The 19,493-nt window shown below is 58.6% G+C and overlaps 1 protein-coding gene across 1 annotated transcript in view; it reads right to left on the bottom strand.

Moving 5' to 3' along the window:
- Positions 1-15,989, bottom strand: part of NFAM1 (NFAT activating protein with ITAM motif 1) — a 33,561-nt gene extending 17,572 nt beyond the window's left edge. Inside the window, exons 1-2 of the mRNA XM_008702923.2 lie at positions 15,832-15,989; positions 510-839 (exon numbers count right to left, since the gene is read on the bottom strand). Of these exons, the coding sequence (XP_008701145.2) occupies positions 510-839; positions 15,832-15,931 (430 nt within the window). The 5' untranslated portion in view covers positions 15,932-15,989. The remainder of the gene's footprint in view (positions 1-509; positions 840-15,831) is intronic.
- Positions 15,990-19,493: the final 3,504 nt, after the last annotated feature.

The raw sequence follows: 19,493 nt of genomic DNA on the forward strand, positions 1-19,493 counted from the left end.
TCCAGGCCCGCCCAGCTCCCCAAACCCCAGCCCCTACTGGTGGGAAGCCCAGAGGCAGGTCAGAGCCTCCTGGCTCTGCTGATGTTAACTTTTTACAGTCATCCCTCCTTTGGGGATGTGATGCAACTAGGAACCTTTCCCAGAAATCCATACCTGAGCCCTGTGCTCGCTCCTGGGCTGCCACGGACACACATGCGCATAAGCCCAATTGTGTTCTCACCTCCCCCCCCCCCCCCCACACACACACACGGTGCCGGAGGGACTCTGAGACCAACGCACCAGTGACTTCTCTCAGGCACCTGCCAGAGGTGGCCAGAGACGTATCTACTTCCCAGGCTTCTGTCCTTCCCAAATCAAGGTAGATGTCGGCACACCTGCACAGCCAGGGGCTCCCTGAGATCACTGTTGCGTTTTTCCAAAGCTGATCAAGGAGGCAGACATTCCCCGCTTCGGATCCTGCGCCCCAGATTCTGCTGTGTGAAACCTTTGGGCCCTGCAGGAAGCCTCACCTCTAACCAGGATGAAGACGCCCTCGCTGATTCTGTGGGAGTCCGGCCAGCACACGCAGCAGTAGTACATGCCAGTGGCTGACGCATTGGGCAGGTCGGGCGTGACCCGGCATTGCAGGGTGTGCCCCTGGTTCTCTCTGCTCAGGTCGGGTGAGCACTTAATCTGCTCCCTGGGACTCTTCTGCCCCTGGAGGTCCACATGAAAGTACCAGGTTGTGAAGTTCTGGAGTCCTGGGCTGTCTAGGTAGGTGATGCTGCAGTTGAAGGAAACGGCCTTGTTGGCCAGAGTGACCAAAATGGGGGCACCAGTGTGGGTCACCGACTGCCCTCCTGCAGAGAAAGGAAAAGGAAGAGTAGGAGCTTACCGTCCGGGTCGCTTCAGTCCCCCCGAGGACCTCGGCTCACACTCACCTTCCACGCAGCCACTGTGCGCGGGCGTTGTGCCGAGTGCTTTACATGGAGAACTCTCCATCTCCCAACACACCCAAAGCAAAGTGTGTAAGAGCTCCACTTCACAGAGAGGAAGAGTCCGAGGATCAGGCAGGTCAAGCTGCTAGCTTTCACTCTCCCGGCAGGGATGGAGTGGAGCTACAACCCTGCCCAAGGCGGGCAGACTGCAGACCCCCCACTCCTAACCACTCTCCTGCTCAAAGGCCAAGAAGCCACATTGGATAAAAGCACCAGTTTGAGAAGACCCGAAGCTGCTGAAGGATGAGAAGTAAAGAAGAAGGAGGCAGGAGACAAGATAAAGAAACGCGTCCTGGCAGGAAGAAGCACTTGCCGGCTGTGGACACCCAGAGGGGGGCCCTGGCTCCCCCCAGCCTGAAGGAGGAGGCATGCCAGGCATCAGGAGAGACAAGCTTTGCCCTGAATCGGAGCTCGGAGAAGAACTTGTCAAGTTTTTCTAGACTGGAACAAGCCGTGCCCAAGACCAGCTTCCCATCACCACAGAGGTAGCCATTTGGGCCACGACCGGGACCTTCAATGAGCCCCCTCCCTCCCAGACGCCTGTGCACCCCTCCTCATCACAGGCCCCTAGGAAAACAGGAGCACCTGCCGGGCTGGGCCTCCCAGCCTCCCGCAGGCTCCCGAGAGGCCGTCAGACTCCGGGCCCGAGTCAGCAGCGGCCCCCTCTTCCCCCCCCCCAGACTTCAGCACACAAGCCCCCTCAGCTTCAGTAGGCCTCGTCCCCTAGCCCGTCCTCCTCCAGCAGCCGAACAGACAGTTCTGAGTTGAGGTCGGCGGCAAGCAGCCGAGAACACGCCGGCCAGGCTGTTCATCAGGAGAAGATCACGCAATTTAGGTACTCAGAGGGAGCTGCCAGATTTACTTTGTTGGGGAAAGCAAGGCACGGACCCCCTGCCCGGGGTGCGGGGCTGGTGTGAGGCCAGGCTGGACTCATCTCTGGGCTCTTCCGCCGAGCCCTGTTCTGGGTCCCCAGGGGAGGCGAGGCCAGGGCCTCTGGAAGACTTGGGGACAGGACAGAGGTGGCCCTCTAAACCAGTGAGCGCCTCGAATCTCCGGCCACACGGGTATTTTGAGCTTCCTGTTGAGTAACTGAAGAGATCGCCCCTCCTCCAAAGACTGCAAGGTCGTGACAGTTCCAAGGAGGGGGCTGGATGTCCCTGTGGACCGGCTTCATCCTACTGAGTGAATCTGACAATGCTCACGCCTGGAGGAGTCCCTGAGCTGGGGCCCAGGGCTCTCTGCTCCTCTGAGTGGGGCGCGAAGGATTTCACACGTCCTTTATGTCTCTGGGCATGACTGCGGGGTGGCTGTCGTGGCTTAACTACGACACTGTGTTCGTACAGTCGTAAAAACAAGGAGCGATGATTCAGGGCTGAAGTTTGCCTGAGACATGGTGGCCAGCGCAGGGGTGCGGCAGGCGGAGGAAGGGGTCATTGCATGATCCCAGGTAAGGACAAGGGGCAGGAACGCTGAGATGGACCTGATTTGCCCTGCACGGCAAGGCCATGCTGCAGTCCTTCCCCCCCGCTCCCCAAAGGGCCACTTCCCACGTGCTGTATCCACCCTTGCAGGCCCCTCTGCCTGGGACTCCTACCTAGTCCTCCAGACTCAGCTCAGAACCCACTCTGACTTCCAGCCACATTCTCCTGTTTGGCTCTCCAGGAGGCCAGTGCTCCCTGCTGGGGGTCGGGAGATGGGAACCTGACCAAAACCACCAGGAAAGTGGCCACGCCAGGGGGGAGGGCTCTCCACCCCCAACCCCCAGGGCCTCCTGCTTCTCTTCTCCATGTGTCTAAGAGGCCCGGGGAGGCTGGGCACACTGTCCGTACTATAAGACTACCTTCCTGTTTGTCCTGGCAGGAAGCCACCCATCTAATCATCTCAAAAAATTTTCTGCATTTGAGGTATCCTTCTAGAAAATGATGAAATGCGTTAGTGTGATTAAGCCAATCTTTACAATTTGGGGGAAATCTATAAAAATAGATGACTGTCATTCCGTATGCTTCCAGGATTCAGTATTTTAAGGTCAGAGGGTTAGGATCATGACCATGAGTGGCCCTGGCTCGGACCTGCCCTGGAAGAGGGCCTCAGACCTCGGGAAAAACCACAGTCTCCATGAGTGAGGAGGGAGGCAGTCTCTGTCAATCGGGGAAGGACAGCGAGTCTGGGGACAGCAGGTGAAAAGCAAGGAGGAGGGAGGCCTGCCATTGCTGGGAAGGAGACTGGGTTCTGGCCCGATGGTGCAGCCCGTTGCCTCCACTGCCCCTTATTTTTGGGGGGTGTTAACACCCCAGAGCCTGGACCCTCACAGCCTAGCTCCCACCCCTGTCCTGGACTGTCCCTCCAAGACGCCCCCTCTGGGGTGCAAGCTGCTCCAGCTGGCTAATGCCCCCCTCCCCCCCGCATTAAGGCTCAGTGCTACGGAGAGATTCATAGTAATTCCCATAGTAATTCCCATGTCCACAAATTGCTTTCTGCTACCATTTGTTTACTCCCACAAACATTTAAGGAATACCAGTTAGGTCACAGGCCCCACCCCTGGCCTGGAGGGGCTCCCTGCCTGGCAACAGGGAAGCAGAGGGAGTCAGGGATGGAAGGGCTGGTGGGGAAGGAACCACTAAGCCTGTCTAGGGGTGTGGGGAAGGGACATGCTGGTGACCTGGAGGCCTGGAGGTCATCAGTGAACTGACAGCAGGAACACTCATGGACAGCAGGTTAGAAATAGCCCAAGGACAGAAGGGCAAGGAAAGATATAGAAAACATACTCTGGCTGGGCATGACATAGGCCCATGTCAACTGAACACCATGACAATTCTTTGCAACAACATTTGCAGCCCCACTGTGCAGACAAAAGACCGGAGAGGGTCTTAAAGGCCCGGAGCCACAGAGTTCCTAAGAGGTGGAGCAGGGATTTGAGCCCAGGCTTATCTGTGCCAAGGAAGTAACACCAGCCCCCCGAGCTGAGCAGCGGGGTCAGGGGCACAGGGCTGGGAGCGTTTGCCGTGGCACCCAGCACAGGAGACATCAGATGCTGAGGACAGGGGTGCGTCAGATTCCTGGCACAAGTCACAACTTTTCGCAGTCAAAGGCCAGATGGCTGCATGGCAGAGAGAGGGGTGCAGACAGGCTTGGAGAGGGCTGCAGGGGCTCCCGGCCTGCCTTTCAGGCACCTGCTTCTCACCCCAGACCCAGAGGGGCTCCAGCGGGACCCTCCTAAGGCTTGCAGTGTGTCCCCTGAGTGCACAGGGATGGCACAGTGGCTGGTGTCCATCCTGCACCTGGTGGCAGCTGTATCACACTTTGTCCCCTGTTCAGGCCAAGGGAGCGTGTCCCTGTGGGACAAGGTGGGCGGGGCAGATTGAGCCTGCCTGGGGGTCCTCTTAGATTCTGCTCATGGGCCGTCAAGAGGGGCACACAGCCCAGGAGGAGGACTCCGGTGGGGGGGACTTGGATTCCTGGGGCTGAGGAGGGCGGGAGGGCCACAGGAGCTTGGTTGGCACACCCTAGTGACCCACGAAAGTGCCCGAGGGGGTCCACTGCAAACCCTGCGAGTACCTGGAGCACAGGGCCAGCTGTCCACAGAACCGGACCAGCAGGGCTCCTCTGCCCTCTTCCCGCTCCTTCCCTGTCTCCTGTCTCCACCCAGCTGACACATGGGGAAGGACCACGAGGGGGTGTGGGGGGAGGAAGGGAAGAGGGCCCTCATCCCTTACTCTCATACAAGTCCCAGACACCGCCACCAGGCTGCCTCAAGTTCATCCTTTTGGCTGTCACTCTGGCTGGCGATAGGAAGAACCAGGACTTGGTTTTGACTGTGAGTGACCACAGGGCAGAGGGGCCGGAAGAGCCCAGGCCTGCTTGGCTTTCCCTCCAGGTCCCAGGCACATGTCCCGCGAGATGAAAGGCCTAAAGGGCTGCAGGAGCAACTCGGAGTTGCTCTTCAGATAATTCTCTGGGAGGCAGTGAGTCCTTGGTGCAGCCTAGCCCGGGCCAGGCCCGGGGAGGAAAACGTCGCCGGGAGCCTGGCTTGTTTTCCGCAGGGAGATGGATTTGTTCAACTCGCAGAGCTCCCTGCCTGAGAGGGAGAAGGGCCTGGAGGTGGCCATGTGGACTGAGGGCCGAGATGGGGCGGCGTCGAGGAGGGGATGGGAGTGAGGACAGCCGGATCTCCCACCTGCCTGAGCACACCGCTCTTGCCCATGCAGGACAGAGAAGGAGAAAAGGGAGCTGGAGGGGCAGGGCAAATGCGAAGGGCAGGTCTGGGGGGAGGATGGGAGAAGTGTGGGCTTGCGCTACTGTGGACGGTGTAGAGCAGAGAAGGGGGCACCCCTGGAGGGTGAGGTCCACGGAGGGAGAGGGGAGGAGGGCGAGGAGCGGGGCCAGCCAGAGATGGGGTTGGGAAAGAGTTGTAGCATGATGCCTGCTCCACGGGGAACCCCAGCCCCGCCCCAGAGCTCGGTTACTCATAAGGCATCCTCGAGCCCCCCCCCCCACTCCACCCCTTCCCCACTGCAAGCACACAGGGCTCCCCTGGGCAGCACAGGCAACACCGCTGTGCAGGAGAGTTTTTAGGGACAGCGTGGCCTCTATCCCTCACCTCTCAGCAGCTCCAAGGACTGCTAAGAAGCCTGGGACCCTGCCAGGAATATGGGGTGGGGGCGGGGTGCCTGGGAAAAGCCTAGTTTTTTGGGGCATCAAGCCTGGGTTTGGATCCCAGCTCTGCCCCCAAAGCCTGTGCAAACTTGGGCAGGTGGCTTTCTTTCTCTGAAGCTTGGTGTCTCCCCTGAAAAACAGAAGAGAAGCAATGCCAACCTGACAGAGTGGTCATGGGATTAAATGGGGGGCCGGGAACATTCCGAGGAGGCCGCAGGGCCAGGCTACCTTTCCCCAGCGACAAGAAAGAGGCAAGGAAGTCAGAGGAGTCCCGAGGCCTCGCTGCTCTGGCAAGGCAAATGCCAGCCTGGCCCTTCTGCCTAGAAAGTGCTGGGCCCACAGAGCAGGGCACACGCAGCCTGTGGCGGCCTCCACACATGACAGCCTGTCTACCACCTCGGGCCCTGGCCTGGCCGGACACAGGGAAGTGGGTGACTCCCTGGGGTGCAGACCCCGGGCCTGGTGCTCAAGGCTCCCCCGCCAGGTGGCCAGTGTGTGACAATGCAGAGACCCCTCCCCCCAGCAGCCTCCTCCCGCTCTTCCCCCTTCCTGCTTATCTGTTGCCCTTGTTGGGAAAGATTTTGTCTACTGCCCGCTGGCGCCAGAACCTTCCTTTTCCGGTTCTTCTTTTGAATCTGAGGCCACTTGAACTGCAGTCTTGAGCACTGGCTGGAGGGGCCCCACTCCCACCCTGGCCCAGGGACCCCATGCCGAGTCCCTGGGGGGAGGGACTCACCATCAAAGAACTTGTCTGGATGTAGGAAGGATGCCCGCCCCATCCGCTCTCGCACCCCCTACACAGTGCACCCTGCATCCATCTATCCACCTGACAGCTTGAGTCCGGGCTCCTCTCCCCACCTCCCCCCGCCCCCCAGCCAGAGAGCTGCCTGGCGCGGCTCCCGAAGGAACCGCAAACCACCTTGCTGACCCGTGGGGTGCCCCAACAGGCCCCACAAGGAGTCTGAAATCAATTTACATGGTGAGGACAAGCAGTTTAAAAAAATAGAACATGGAGCATTTTGTGCGTAATAAGGGCGCTCTTTGTGACCTTCTGGTTTTGGTTATAGTCATACAACTGGGTTCAGACAGCATCATGCTATAACACGCATCCCTTAACTCTGGGTCATCTTTAAAAAAAAAGATTGCAAGTTCTCGGATGGGAGGATCCAGGCCATGCCTCCAGCCCGTGCAAGCCAGCTCAGCTGCCCCTCACTTCCTCCCCCACCGACGCCAGGCCTGCCGGGCTCTCAGCCTTTGGCCATGCTATCCACCCCCGCAGAATGCCTCCTGTTCCCTTCCTCTCCCAGGACTGGGGGGTCACCATCTAAGGCTGCAGGGCTTCCTTCCTTCCTGAGTCACTCCTGGGTGCACGGCTCCCCCCTGCACAGACTTGCAGGCAGTGCTGTCAAGCCACGTGATGATAATGTGCAATGTCCTTGGGGGGCACACTCCCCTTTTGCAGAGGAGAAACCCGAGGCTCTGAGAAAGGAAGAGGTTTGCCCAGCAGCACAACTCGTCAGTGGCGGGGATAGGATTTTAAGCGGGGTCCCTTTGGGTCCTTAACCCCACACTCTTCACCGCTGCTCTATGCCACAATTTTAAAATCGGAGAGCAAGAAAGAGAAAACATCTCTCAAATGAAAGAGCTGCACCCCTTTAAAGGGAGCTAAAAATTCAGAGGCCATTTCTCTAGATTTGGGTCATCTAATAGGCAGACACGTCTGGCAGCCTCTGGGATCTGGGGACAAAGGTCCTCACCAGAAGTGACCCTGCAGCTGAAGGGGGGACAGCTACTGTTGTCCAGCTCAAGGAGAGTCTGTGGCTCCCGGAGCAGAACCAAGTGGTCCCATGAACCCCATACAGACGGGTCCTGTGGCAGCAATGGCCGAGTGCCCAAAGGGCCAGCCGGCGTCCCTCCTTCATTGCAGCGATGACATCCCCCCACCCCCAGCATCTGGCACTCCCTCCCTCCCCACTCTCCTCAGCTGCCCTGGCCTCCTCGCTGCCCCTCTGACCCACCTGGCCCAGGTCTTGCCCCCAGCTCTCCAACTCTGCCTGGAACTCAAGCCCTTCTGTGGCCCCCAGCATCAGAACCGTCAGCCAAGGGTGTCAGAGTCCAGACGTGCTGATCAAAGCTATCCATTCCCACTTAGGTCGATTTGAAAGGAAACACTTTGATTCCCCAGCTGCAGAAGAAAGCAGTTCCCACGGTCTTTATTTTAGGCATGGAGTTTTGCCCTCCAATTTAATTCTGGCATCTCTCAGAGCCATGCCTTTTTTTTTTTCTTTAAGGCCCATCTGAAGGGCTGCTGGGAAGCCACAGATGTGGGGCCGGAGGCTGCATCACAGGGCTCCGGCCATTTGCCTGCGCGCGAACCCCGTGATGCCACAGGAAAACGGGTGAGTCCTTCAGGACCCGCGCATCAAACACAACAGCGCGTGGCCAAGTGGCTGATGAGGGGAAGCGTGGAGCAGGCGTTGGAAGGCAACCTTTGAACAGAGAGTGTGTATTATGAAGCTTTTAGCGCTGATGCCCTTCGAACACTGGCTGTCACATCTTTCAACACCTCCGAATGACAAGGATGCAGACAGCAGCGGCTGCCTCGGGGGCCATTTCCACAGTCTGCCTGCGCTCCGTTCGGAAGCCTGCAGACTCTGGCCCCCGGGTGCACCGTGGCCACGCGGGGACACAAACCGAGTGCAGAATATCAAATGTTCGGTCCCAGAAACGTAGCCACTCCGTGGGTAGTAACTGGCATTTGTACAGCAGTCACCTCTCCTTCGCTGGTTTGAAAAGGCAAGTTTCTCGAACTTCGTAGCTCGTTTGAGGGTGTGGCCTATGACAGCTGGAGACTCAGTTTCTCCCTTGATACCCTCCTCTGCCCTCAAAAGGGCGTCGGGATGGGGTGGAGATGGCGATAGGACCAAAGAGGGAGAGTGGGGATTCTGGTCCTTGTCCCTGGATGGGTGTAGGAGAAACAGAGCGAGGGCGTAGACCCCGCCAGGGCACCCCCCTTGCAGTGTGTGCCCACCCAAAGTCCTGCCAGGGCGGGCCAGGCCCTGCCACTGGGCACAGCTCGCTGATGAAGCTGGCACATGGGGAGATAAAGGGAAGTCTCAGAGCCTGCAGAAACAGGGGACCCAACCCAGCCGGGAAGGGGGCAGAGGATTACAGGAGGGGTGACCCTTGGACTGGGTCTTTGTTTTTTTAAATTATAATTCTCAGGCCCCCCCATTATTAAAGAGAAACATGCTCACTGTAGGAGTTCTAGACACCACAGCGAAGGATCAAGAACATTGAACTTGCCTGTGGTTCTGCCACCCCGACATCATGGCTGTAGACATTGTGATGGGTCTCCCACATCATGTTACCAAGCTGGACTTCGAAGGAAGAGTAGGAGGCAGCCAGGTGGGGGAGGGGTGCAGACAGGGGGGTTTAAGCGCAAAAAGCTCTTGGAGGAAGCTTCTGGAAATCTCAAAACAAGACACCCATCCTCATTGGTAGTTGGGGGACTCAAAAGGCACAGTGGAGTTGTAAAGACGGCGGGGGTGGGCTTCTCGATCTGGAATTGACAGGATCACATTTTGTGTTAGAAAGGTAACGAGAGAGGGGCGCCTGGGTGGCTCAGGCAGTTAAGCGTCTAACTCTTGATTTCGGCTCAGGTCATGGTCTCGGGGTGGTGAGATCGAGCCCCGTATTGGGCTGTGTGCTGGGCGTGGAGCCTGCTTAAGATTCTCTCTCTCCCTCTGCCCCTTGCCACCTCTTAGAAAGAAAGAAAGAAAGAAAGAAAGAAAGAAAGAAAGAAAGAAAGAAAGAAAGAAAGATCGCAAGAGAAACACTACAGAGTTCCAACCTTCTTCGGCTGCCTAAAACCCTCGCATTAGTGATTCATTCTGAGGGCTTGGGACCCCTCCCCCTCCAGCCTCCTTTTAAAACATAAATGCTTCTGGCTGTCAACACGCTGACTCCTTCCTGTAGACGCCTTCGCCAGATCTCTTTTATCCCGCCTTCTCTTCAATCTCTATCTCCCCAAAGATCCGGTACCCTCCGGGCACAAAATCACTCACTGTCCTCCGTCCCCCCGGCCTCCAATCTGCCAGCCCTGTCCCTGCCTCCTGTCAGCCTCCTCCCCTCCCACAGCAACAGGAGGTCAGCAAACATCTTAGAGGCTGAGCTGTGGCTCCCCCAGCACCTTCTCTCTCTGCCCTTTCTCTGGCTTTTCGCACAGAGCCCACCTCTTAGGGCTGGGTACCTGGTCCCTGGCACTGTCGGCACCCTCGGCTGGCAGGTGAGTTCTGTCACACCCTGCATGCCTCTGCGCTCCTGGTGCTCTGAACCACAGGGGAACACCCTGGCGGGGCAGGGCTGGCCACTGGGCTTGTCGGGGGACGGGGGCATGGGAGAGTGGGCCAGAGAGGGCACCACAGAGAAGGCTGGAGAGTTTGACCTTGACCAACAGGTTGGAGTCACCAGGTGGGCAAGCGAGAGGACCCCTTCCAGGAAAGGGGAGCAACAGGAACAAAGGCTTAGGGGCAGGCAGTCATCCAGCATGGCTGGAAAGTGGGGTGTGGGAGTGGGAGGCAGGAGCCAAGAGGCAAGGGTAGCTCAGGGCCAGAGGGTGGGAGAGGGTCTTCTTTAAACCCACTGCAGCAAGGGGCCAGCTGACGGCAGCGAGACAGTCTGCTGCTGTGCTCCATGGACCCATGAGGGATCGTCCTTGTACATAAAGGTTGTCTGGTCCGAAAAAGGGGAGCTACTGATTCAGAGGGCATGTACCCTGGGGGCGCTTGGGTGACTCAGTCGGGTAAGCATCTGACTCTTGATTTTGGCTCAGGTCATGATCTCAGGGTGGTGAGACAAGCCCCCAGGTCAGGCTCCTCGCTCAGTGGGGAGTCTGCTTCAGAGTCTCTCCCTCTGCCCCTTCCCCCGCTGGAGGGCGCTCTCTCTCTCTCTCTCTCTCTCTCTCTCTCTCTCAAATAAATAAATAAATCTTCAAAGGGCAGGGATCCTTTAAAATTTTTAAGTGTTGATACAGGTTGCCACGTGGCCTTCAGGAATATGCCCTGGGCCGTCCAGCCTGCGCTGTAGGCAGTGCCTCCGCTCACGTGAGAAGCTAGCCGGCTTTGCCTGGGGTTGTGCTTGCGTGGCACCCCCTTCCCCCAGCCCACCAGCAGCAAGCGCAGATCTGGCCCAGAGCCTCGACAGGGCTCTGCCTCCTGACCTCACATTCTTCCCCCCAAGCCCATGCAGTCCTGGGGGGGGAGCAGATACACCCCTGCTTCACCACACCCCCCCTTACAGGCGCCCCGTCCCATGGCTGAGGCCCCACGGGCCCTCCCTGAGGGGCCCCATGTGCCAGGTCCCAGGGCCACCGGTGGCCCTGGATGTGTCTTCCTGCTGCCACTGGCAAGAGGCCTGCACCGGAGGGTACTGAGTGCCTGACAGGGGAGTGGGGGCTGAGTGGTCAGGTGACGTGGCTAAGTCTTCCACGGCTCAATCCCAGGCCGGCCAGACCATCCTCCCCGGGGGCCAGGAGCTCCACCTGCAAATTCACACCCACTCTTTTCCTCTCCCCCTCTCCAGCCTCAGGTCACCCCCCTTCCCTTCCTCGGCTTCCACTGCCACCCCAGTGCCCGAGGCCTGTACTCCCACTGCAGCCCCTAGATGCACAAGGGTCAGCTCTCCTGTGTCGGGGCCCACATAGACGCAGCACTCCCGTATCCACACTCTCCTTCCCCAGACATGAGGGTCTTGCCGCTCTGCCTGTGCTGAAAGGAGCCCGAGGCCCAGGCCCCCACCATGTCAGGTGGACCCACCTTGTACCCCTGGACCCACGTGCCTCTCCCGGTGCCATCACATCTCCACCCCGCCCTCTTGGAAGTCCTCCTGGGGCTGAACCCACGCTGCTGTCTTTGTATCCGCTGGGCATCCCCTGGGTGCCAGGCTCTGTGCTAGGAGTCGAGGATTCGAACCAAGAAAGACCACAGGTTTCCCGCCCCCTGAAGTTCCCAGTCTGCACAGGGAGGCAGAGGCAGACAGCTGGGGAAGAAGCAGCCTCCATGGGAACACGTGCTCCCAGAGGCACGTGGGCCTGGAGGCCACACAGGAGTGCTCACAGCCACAGACGGCCAGCGCCTGACACGTCGATCACAGCTAAAGAAATTGCAGTATATTCCCTCCGTGGGACACTCCACAGCAGGGGTTGACAGACGTGTTCTGTAAAGGGCCAGATAGTAAATATTTTCCACTTCGCGGACCATATGGTCTCCCTCGCAACCGCTCAACGCTGCCGATGGAGGGTGACAGCAGTCCTAGATGGTCTACGAATGAATGAATGTGGCCGGGTTCCAATAAAACTTTATTTATGGACACTGAAATGTGAATATTGTATCATTTTCACGTGTCGAGAAATACTCTTCCCTAGGTTTTCTTCCAACCATTGAAAACATAGAAAAAAACCACTCCTACCTCTCAGGCTCTCCCTAAAGGCGGCGGGCTCGATTTACCGCCCCCCACCCCACTCGCGGGGCCACCGTTCATGACCCCTGCTCTTCAGCAACGAAAATACACAAACTACACCCACACCCGCAACCGGACAGATCTTGCAAAAACGTAACTTGGAGAGAAAGAAGCAGGTAGCGAGAAGAATACCCAGCATCCCTCTGATCACACAAGTTCAACGACAGGCAAGATTAATCCATATGATTCAGGGACACACACTGAGGGATAAATCTATAAAGAGACCCCAGGAAGCAAGTGCCCCGAGAGTCAGGATGGGCGAGAGGGGTGTCTAGGTGGCGGCCAGGGGGCCCAGGGGCTCCGGAGTCCCGCGGGGTTCTGGGGATGGTGGTCACACGGGCCTTTGTTTTATGGTATTTATTGTACTTCCCCGTATAGGTATCATAGCTCACAACTTAAAAAGAGAAAGCCACGATAATAGGGCCAACTGGAAGAGCATGTGAACCCCTACCTGACAGGCATTTATAATCCACCTGGAATCTAGCCCAGTGGGATTCATATCCCACTGCTCGGCCGAGAGACCCTGGTCTCCAGTCAGACTGAACCTCTCCCCGTCCCCTCCCCCCGGCTCTGCCTTCTGGCCTCCCCGTCTTTATTCCCGCTGTGCTTGCCACCCACCCACCTGCTCTGCCTCCTCCCCCTCTCGGCCCCCCTGCCCCCGCCAACACTCCCCCTGCCCCACCTGCAGCGGAGAGGTGCTTCTCTCCGCCTGCCTCGAAAGCTCTTTATTGGGATTAGACAAAGATGAAAAGCAGAGGCCAATCCTGACAGAGGCTCGGAGCCGCAGGAAAGAAGGCAGGAGGCTCCCGAACATCTTTTGGACAACAAAGGGAGCAGTGACACCTGAGTCCAGAGCAAAGGGGGAGGGGAGCAAACCTGCCTCCGTAACTCTCTCCTTGGGTCATGTTCTGTCATGTTCTCCTGGCAAGTCTCAGCGTTTCCACCAGAATGCGAGTAGGGGGTGTTCACCTCCAGGTCCCCCTCCGCCCCAGTGCCCAGAACCGGTCTTTCTCCGTGGATATTTGAGAAAGAAATATGGCCCAGAGTTCTGGAAAGGCCAAGAAGAGAAGGGGGACTGACATTTGTTGAGGACACAGAGGCTCAGAAAGGTTAAGTAACGTGTCTACGGTCACACAGCAGTCAGTAGAAGCAGGTAGGACTTGTACCCCTGCCTGGCCCCAAAGCCCTTGCAGGTGACTGAAGCCCGGTGGAGGCAGGGCTCGAGCAGATATGCAGCTGCTCCCAGGAGAGCTGAGTCTCAGGTTCGGGTGACTCACCTCTGGGGGAGAGCAGTTGCCCGTGAGACCACAAGTGGCTGCCAGACCCTTTGAGAAAAGTGGAATTTGCAGAGAGCTCAAAAGACTGGAGGAGAGCAGGCCTGAGTCTCGGCTCACGACAGGAGGAGGAGCGATGGGAGCAAGAGAGGTCCTGAGACACCATCCCATAATGTGCCAGAGCCCACTGGCAAGGTCAGAGAGACCCCAAGGAGCCCGTGGGCTCGCTAAGATATCCAACTGGCCAACTGATGAGTTTCCATTGGCTCTGCTAGGCTGGCAGGTAGCTGACGTTCTCTGAGCCCCAACCGCTCAGCCTTAGGGCGTGACACCAGGCAGCAACCACTATCACACCTATTTAACCGATGAGGCAATTGAGACACAGAGACATTAGGGAACCTGCCCAGGGTCCTGGGGTGAATCACAGAGCTCAGGTGGAAAGTCAGGGTGAATGCCCTGGCGTATGTACTCAACCCTGCATCACACCGTGGCTCAGGGAAGTGACACTGCTGTCCCTAGGCTTCAGTGACAGACAGAGCGAGCCAGGCACCTGCAGGGCAGGACCAGGAGTGACTGTGCTGTCTGCTGCTCTGGGACGTTCCAGGGGACCTCGAGGGTTTTTCACCTCTTGTGAAAGAGCAGAGTTCTCTTTTGTACACATTTGCTGCAATACTGGGNNNTTGTTGGAGATGGGGGGGGGGGGGGGGGATCTGCTGTTTGTTCACAGCTAAGACGGTTACAAAAGTGCTTTTCACCACGGCATCCCGCGAAGTGCCAAAGTGCCGCCCACCGTTACCCTGATGTGCTGGGTCCCTTCCGGGGAGAAGGGGCCACACAAAAAGAAAGGATGGGAATTTGAGGGAAAGTGAGTTAGAAACGACTGAATCTGGTGCACTGTCACCAGCAAGCTGCATTTCCTCGGGGCCATCTCTGCCCCGGCCACCTGGGTGGGAGCTGGGTGGGGGTGTAGGACGGGGGTGCAAGGTGTGCAAGATGAAAGGAGATGATGTCACAGGGGCCCAGCCCAGGAAGCCTGCAGTAGGACCACAGCCCGCTCTTGCCTCCTGGCGGGGAGGGGAGTGAACATTTTTTTATAAGGAATGTTCTTTGTAAAGAAAGCTGAGAGGTGGGCGCCTGGGTGGCTCAGTCTGTTAAGCGTCTGTCTTCTGCTGAGGTCACGATCCCGGGGTCCTGGAATTGAGCCCCACCCTGGGCTCCCTGCTCAGTGGGGAGCCTGCTTCTCCCTCTGCCCCTCCCCCCTGTTCATGTGCCAGCGTGCGCTCCGTCTCTCGCTCTCTCTCTCATAAATAAATAAAATCTTTTTAAAAAAGCTGAGAGGAGCCCCGGAGTCCACTGCCAAGGGTCCTGGCTTGGGGTTCAGGCTGACTCGGGTCTAAAGCTGACCTCCACTCACCCTCTGGGTCTTGGGTAAGCTACCTGGCCTCCTAGGCCTCCGTTTCCCTGTTCTTAAGAGCTTCCGGCAGTGACAGTACCCCAGGGTGGCTGGAGGGGGGCTGACTGTGAGAGTAAAGCCCAGAGCAAGTGCTCCAAGGGGCTAATTCACGAGAGTAAGAGCCATTTTTGTTTATGGCATAAATGAAAGGCAGAAGGTGAAGCAGAAGTGGGGGGCAGCCCCCAGAAGCCTCATAAAAGTCTGGGTGAATAGGAAGCAAAGCACCTAGGCTGCTCAGTGGGGTGGGGGGACCCTGGGAATCCAAGAGGGCCCAGGCTGCCCTGGGAGAGACTGAGCTGGAGGGACCCCAGTGTGGACAGCCCTGGAGAGACACACTCCTGGGGGTTCCCTGGTCGGGATGATCTGCCCCAAGGCCACACACCCCAGGAGTCTGGCTTGGACGCAGGCTGCCCCATTTCTGAGGGGACCTGAGACCAGGAAAGGGGGCACGGCGTTGGCCCCGGGAAAGGCATCAGCTCCTGTTGCGAAAGAACATGAGGTGGCCTCTGGTTGCACGTCGGGAAATGGGGAGTGCCACCCTTTCTGGCAAGAGTGACAATTTTGTGTCCCAGGACACAGTGCTCCTGGGGACCTACCCTGGGCCGCTCCCGTCTCCCCGGCTAATGTGGGGAACAAGGCTGAGGCTGGCCCTGCCCCGTGGGGGTGAGCTGTCCCTCCCCCACCAACCCCACACCTGCCTGTTTGAGGACCAGGGGTCAGGCTGTGGGAGGAAGGCTGTTCACACAGCTGCCCCCACCCCTTTAAAAGCCACCTCGGCGAGGCATTAGCGAACCATCTCCCAGATCCCTGAAGGCTTTCCCTGTGAAGTCTGCAACGTTCAAACGCAACCAGCAAATCTCCCGAGACAGGTCCCCAGGAATTAGCCGCACAGGCGGATGAAAGCCACTCTGATGTGCCAGCCAGAGGGCTCGTGGCAAGAAGGGAGGCAGCGTACCTGTGAGCTGCAGGGTCCAGGGAAACAGGAGCAAGCCCAGGAGCCAGGGTCCCGAGGACATGTCCGGCGGGGCCCGCCACCATGGAGGCCGGCTCTCCATCGGGGCCCCCTGTTCAGTGTTCCTCTTTCGTCTCAAGTTCACGGGAGGGGATGGCCTGCTGGCAGCCACAGTTCCCCTTTGAATCCCCACAAAGCTCCTCCCTGGCCACGCTTCTGCTTCCTCAGGGCCTCACTGGGTCCGCTCCCCTTAATAACCCTGGACTTTCTGAGCAAGGATTGGGAACAGCCCCAGGCCGAGTGGCCACCAAGTGAGGAATCTGGGGTATGCGTCCTTTGTCCTTTCCAGCGGGGCCTCCCCATCCACCCCGTGTTGGGGTGCTGCTCTCCCCCATCCCCTTCGAGCTGGTGGCCCATCCGGTAGACACTGGTGACAGAGTGGACACAGGATTCCCATGAGTAACGCTGGGGTTCAGTTTAGCAGCTCACAGCTGAAACTTTTAAAACTGTGTTCACAGACTTCCCGTCAGAAATTGTCCAAGGGCCCCTGGGTTCATGTGCTCGTCCCAGTGCAGGGTTTCTAGGGGGCGGTGGAGGTTGGGGGGGATCGACTGGGGGCAGGTGCATGATGGAGAAGGGGCAGGCAGTTAGGGTGAGGGCAGGAGTCCACGGTCGCAGGCCTGACTGGTGCCAGGCCAGCTGCCCGTCATCAGCACGGCAAGGGCCACCGCGGGCCCAGCGTAGAGGCCTAGCAGTGACCTCCTCTCTGACTCACCCGCAGTGTCCTTCCCCCGTGAAGCTGCCCTCAGCCTGAGCTCACCCCTCCCCCACCAGGAGGCAAATGAATGGCCTGGAGGCATGGCCCCTGCCCTCACCTCCAGCAGGCATCCTAACTACTGGCACCCCTTCCCCAGCAGACTGGAGCTGTTACCCTGGGCCTTCTGGAGCCCAGCCCTGGACCAAGCTGGATGAGGTGTGTGTGTGGGGGGGGGTAGATGTTTGCCTGCGGGCCCGGGGAGGCAGAGGGAAGAGGTCTGGGGGTGGAGGGGAGGACCCCAGCACACGGGCAAGCAGAGGAGGCTGGGGGAAAAGCACGTGTTAGCACTTTACCGTACCCTTTCCCCAGGGGCGCCCATTAACCCTCAAGACAAACGTGATTATTCCAATTTTACAAAACAGAAAACTATGCCCCCAAGAGGCAAAGCACCTCGCTCAAGATCAGGGCAGGTGCGTGGGGCCAGAATCAATGCCCAGCTGTGCGACGGCTGCGCCTCTCCCCACCCCATGCAGCCCCCAGCGACGGCACGGAAAGGGTCCAGTTTTGGTCCTTCTTCCAAACGCTTTCCCCTCAGCCGCTTTGCACCTGCACAATGGAAGCCAGGAGGGGTTGCCCACCGACCCCCGCAGCACCAGGAGGGCAGCCCACCAGGTGAGGAAGACGTGTAGACGCCAGCCACTTCCCACGGGCTGGGGGGCGGCGGGGACCCCGGTGGTACTGACTGTTGATCCATCACAGTGATCCATGACCGCCTATGTCACAGTGAGACACAGATAATCTGCTTCACGCTGTTTCCGACTCCGGGGGGAGCAGGTTGTCTAAGCACCTCGATGCCATGGTGATAGACGTCACGTTAATGCCTCCGTGCACGGAGGGAGCGCTCTAGCAGCAGCGGTCTGTGCCTCTAGCAGTCTCTTTATGACTTGGCACAGGGAGGCGGCTGAGAGCCAAGCCGCCTCAGAGCACGGACACGGGCTCTGCCCCCGCTCCCGTCCACGCAGGGGCCGCTCTGCATCCTCCACACACGAAGCCCTCAGCCCCTAAACACGGCAGCCCCGATCCGCACCCCAGGGCAGCCCCGATCCACACCCCGGAGCAGCCCCGATCCGCACCCTGGAGCCCTGGAGCTCTGCGGCTTCCAGGTGTGGGTCTGGCGTGTGGCCTCTGGCCTGTCCGGGGCCGCCTCTGTCACCTTCGCCTCTGACTGCCCCCGGGCTCGGCGCAGTGCAGGCAGCTAGTACGCACGGGGCAAACATTGGTGTGAGCGGATGGACGAGTCGATGAGCTGAAGATGGGGCAAAGTGCCTTCCCCCCAGGCTTGCTGTGAAGGCGGTGCCTACCACCGAGCCTGGCACAGAGCAGCGTCCTAACAGGCTGCGGGGGTTGGCCACTCCTGGCGAGAGGCGGGCACAGGCCTTGGCAAGGAGCCGGGGGGCCTGGGCTGGCCTGCCAGGCCCTCGGGAACCAGGTGATGGAAATGAAACCACAGCACGTTGAGAAACCTCATTTTCACCAACACGTTCCACCTGCTCTCACCCCCGTGGCTGCCGAGCAATGAAGCTGCCGGACTTGGATTTGATGCCTTCTCCTCCCCCGGGCTCCTGGCGGGGGCTTCGGGTAAGCAGGGCCGGGAGCGGCAGGGGACGTGGGCTCTGGTGGCACCCCCCACCCCCGTGGGTAGCCATGGGCCAGGCCTCCACAGCTGAGTTTGCGGGTGAGGTCCCTGGGGACGGTGCACTTCGGACTCCAGCTTGTCCTGACATCTGTCCGAGCGTCCATCCACCTGTCCCTTCGCATTTTGCTGAGCGCCTATCCTGCACTGGGCACTGGCCTCAGCGGGAAGATGCAGAAGCGAGAGACCCAAGCTTCGAGGAGCCCACCTCTGGGTGAGGGGCCATCATCCCAGCACAACTAAGCAATAACATAGATTCATTCAGAGCAGTTACTAAACGCCAAGACCCTGTTCAGGACACTCTGCATCTACGAATCAACTCAATCCTCGCCGCAGCACCCGAGGTGGGCACTGCAACCAATTCCATTTTACAGACGGGGACACCGAGGCACAGGGAGGTTAAAATAAAATTTGCCAGGGGCACCTGGGTGGCGAGGTCCGTTAAGCTTCCGACTCTTGGCTTTGGCTCAGGTCATAATCTCAGGGTTGTGAGATCGAGCCCTGTGTCGGGCTCCTTGCTGGGCGTGGAGCCTGCTTAAGACTCTCTCTTCCTCTGCCCCTCCCACTCATGTTCTCTCTCTCAAATAAATAAATCTTTTTTAAAAATAAAAAAAAATAAAATTTGCCTAAGGTCCCAAAGCTAAGAAATGTGTCCAGGGGAACTGACTCTGAGGATAACCCCAGGCTCTGGGGTCCTATCTACTCTTCCAGCCTGCCTTAATAGGAGAAGTGTGTACAGAGCCAAGAGGGGGCACAGGAAGAGGTTACTCAGGGTGAAGGGAGGAGGGAGTGCCAAGGAGGGCTTCATGGAGGAGGGGGCAGCCCTGAAGGAGGAGGAAATGGGAGAGCGCAGATGTCCCCGGCAGTCCAGAGGTGCCTTATCCACACAACAACTACAGCGTTCCAATCTGGACCAAAATTACTGGTCTCTGTTTTCGGTTTAGTTCCCGTGCACGCTTATTAAGTGCCTATTGTGTACCAGGCAGTGGAAGCACAGAACGTAAGTCATAGTTCTGCCCTCAAGTTGCTCCCCATTTAGAGAAGAAAACAGAACCCCCAGACAGGATTTCCAGCTGCCATGAGCGAGCAAAGGCGAGGCCCCTGACCTGGCTGCTTTGGTTCCCATGCCCAGGAGCTGCCTGTCTTCTCTGTGTTTCCTCCCCAGGCCAAACTGTGAATGGTGGGTTCCCAGAAAGCAGCAGTGTGGGGGGACCC

Source organism: Ursus maritimus, unplaced genomic scaffold (assembly GCF_017311325.1).
Source record: "Ursus maritimus isolate PB19 unplaced genomic scaffold, ASM1731132v1 scaffold_21, whole genome shotgun sequence".
Classification (NCBI taxonomy): Eukaryota; Metazoa; Chordata; class Mammalia; order Carnivora; family Ursidae; genus Ursus; species Ursus maritimus.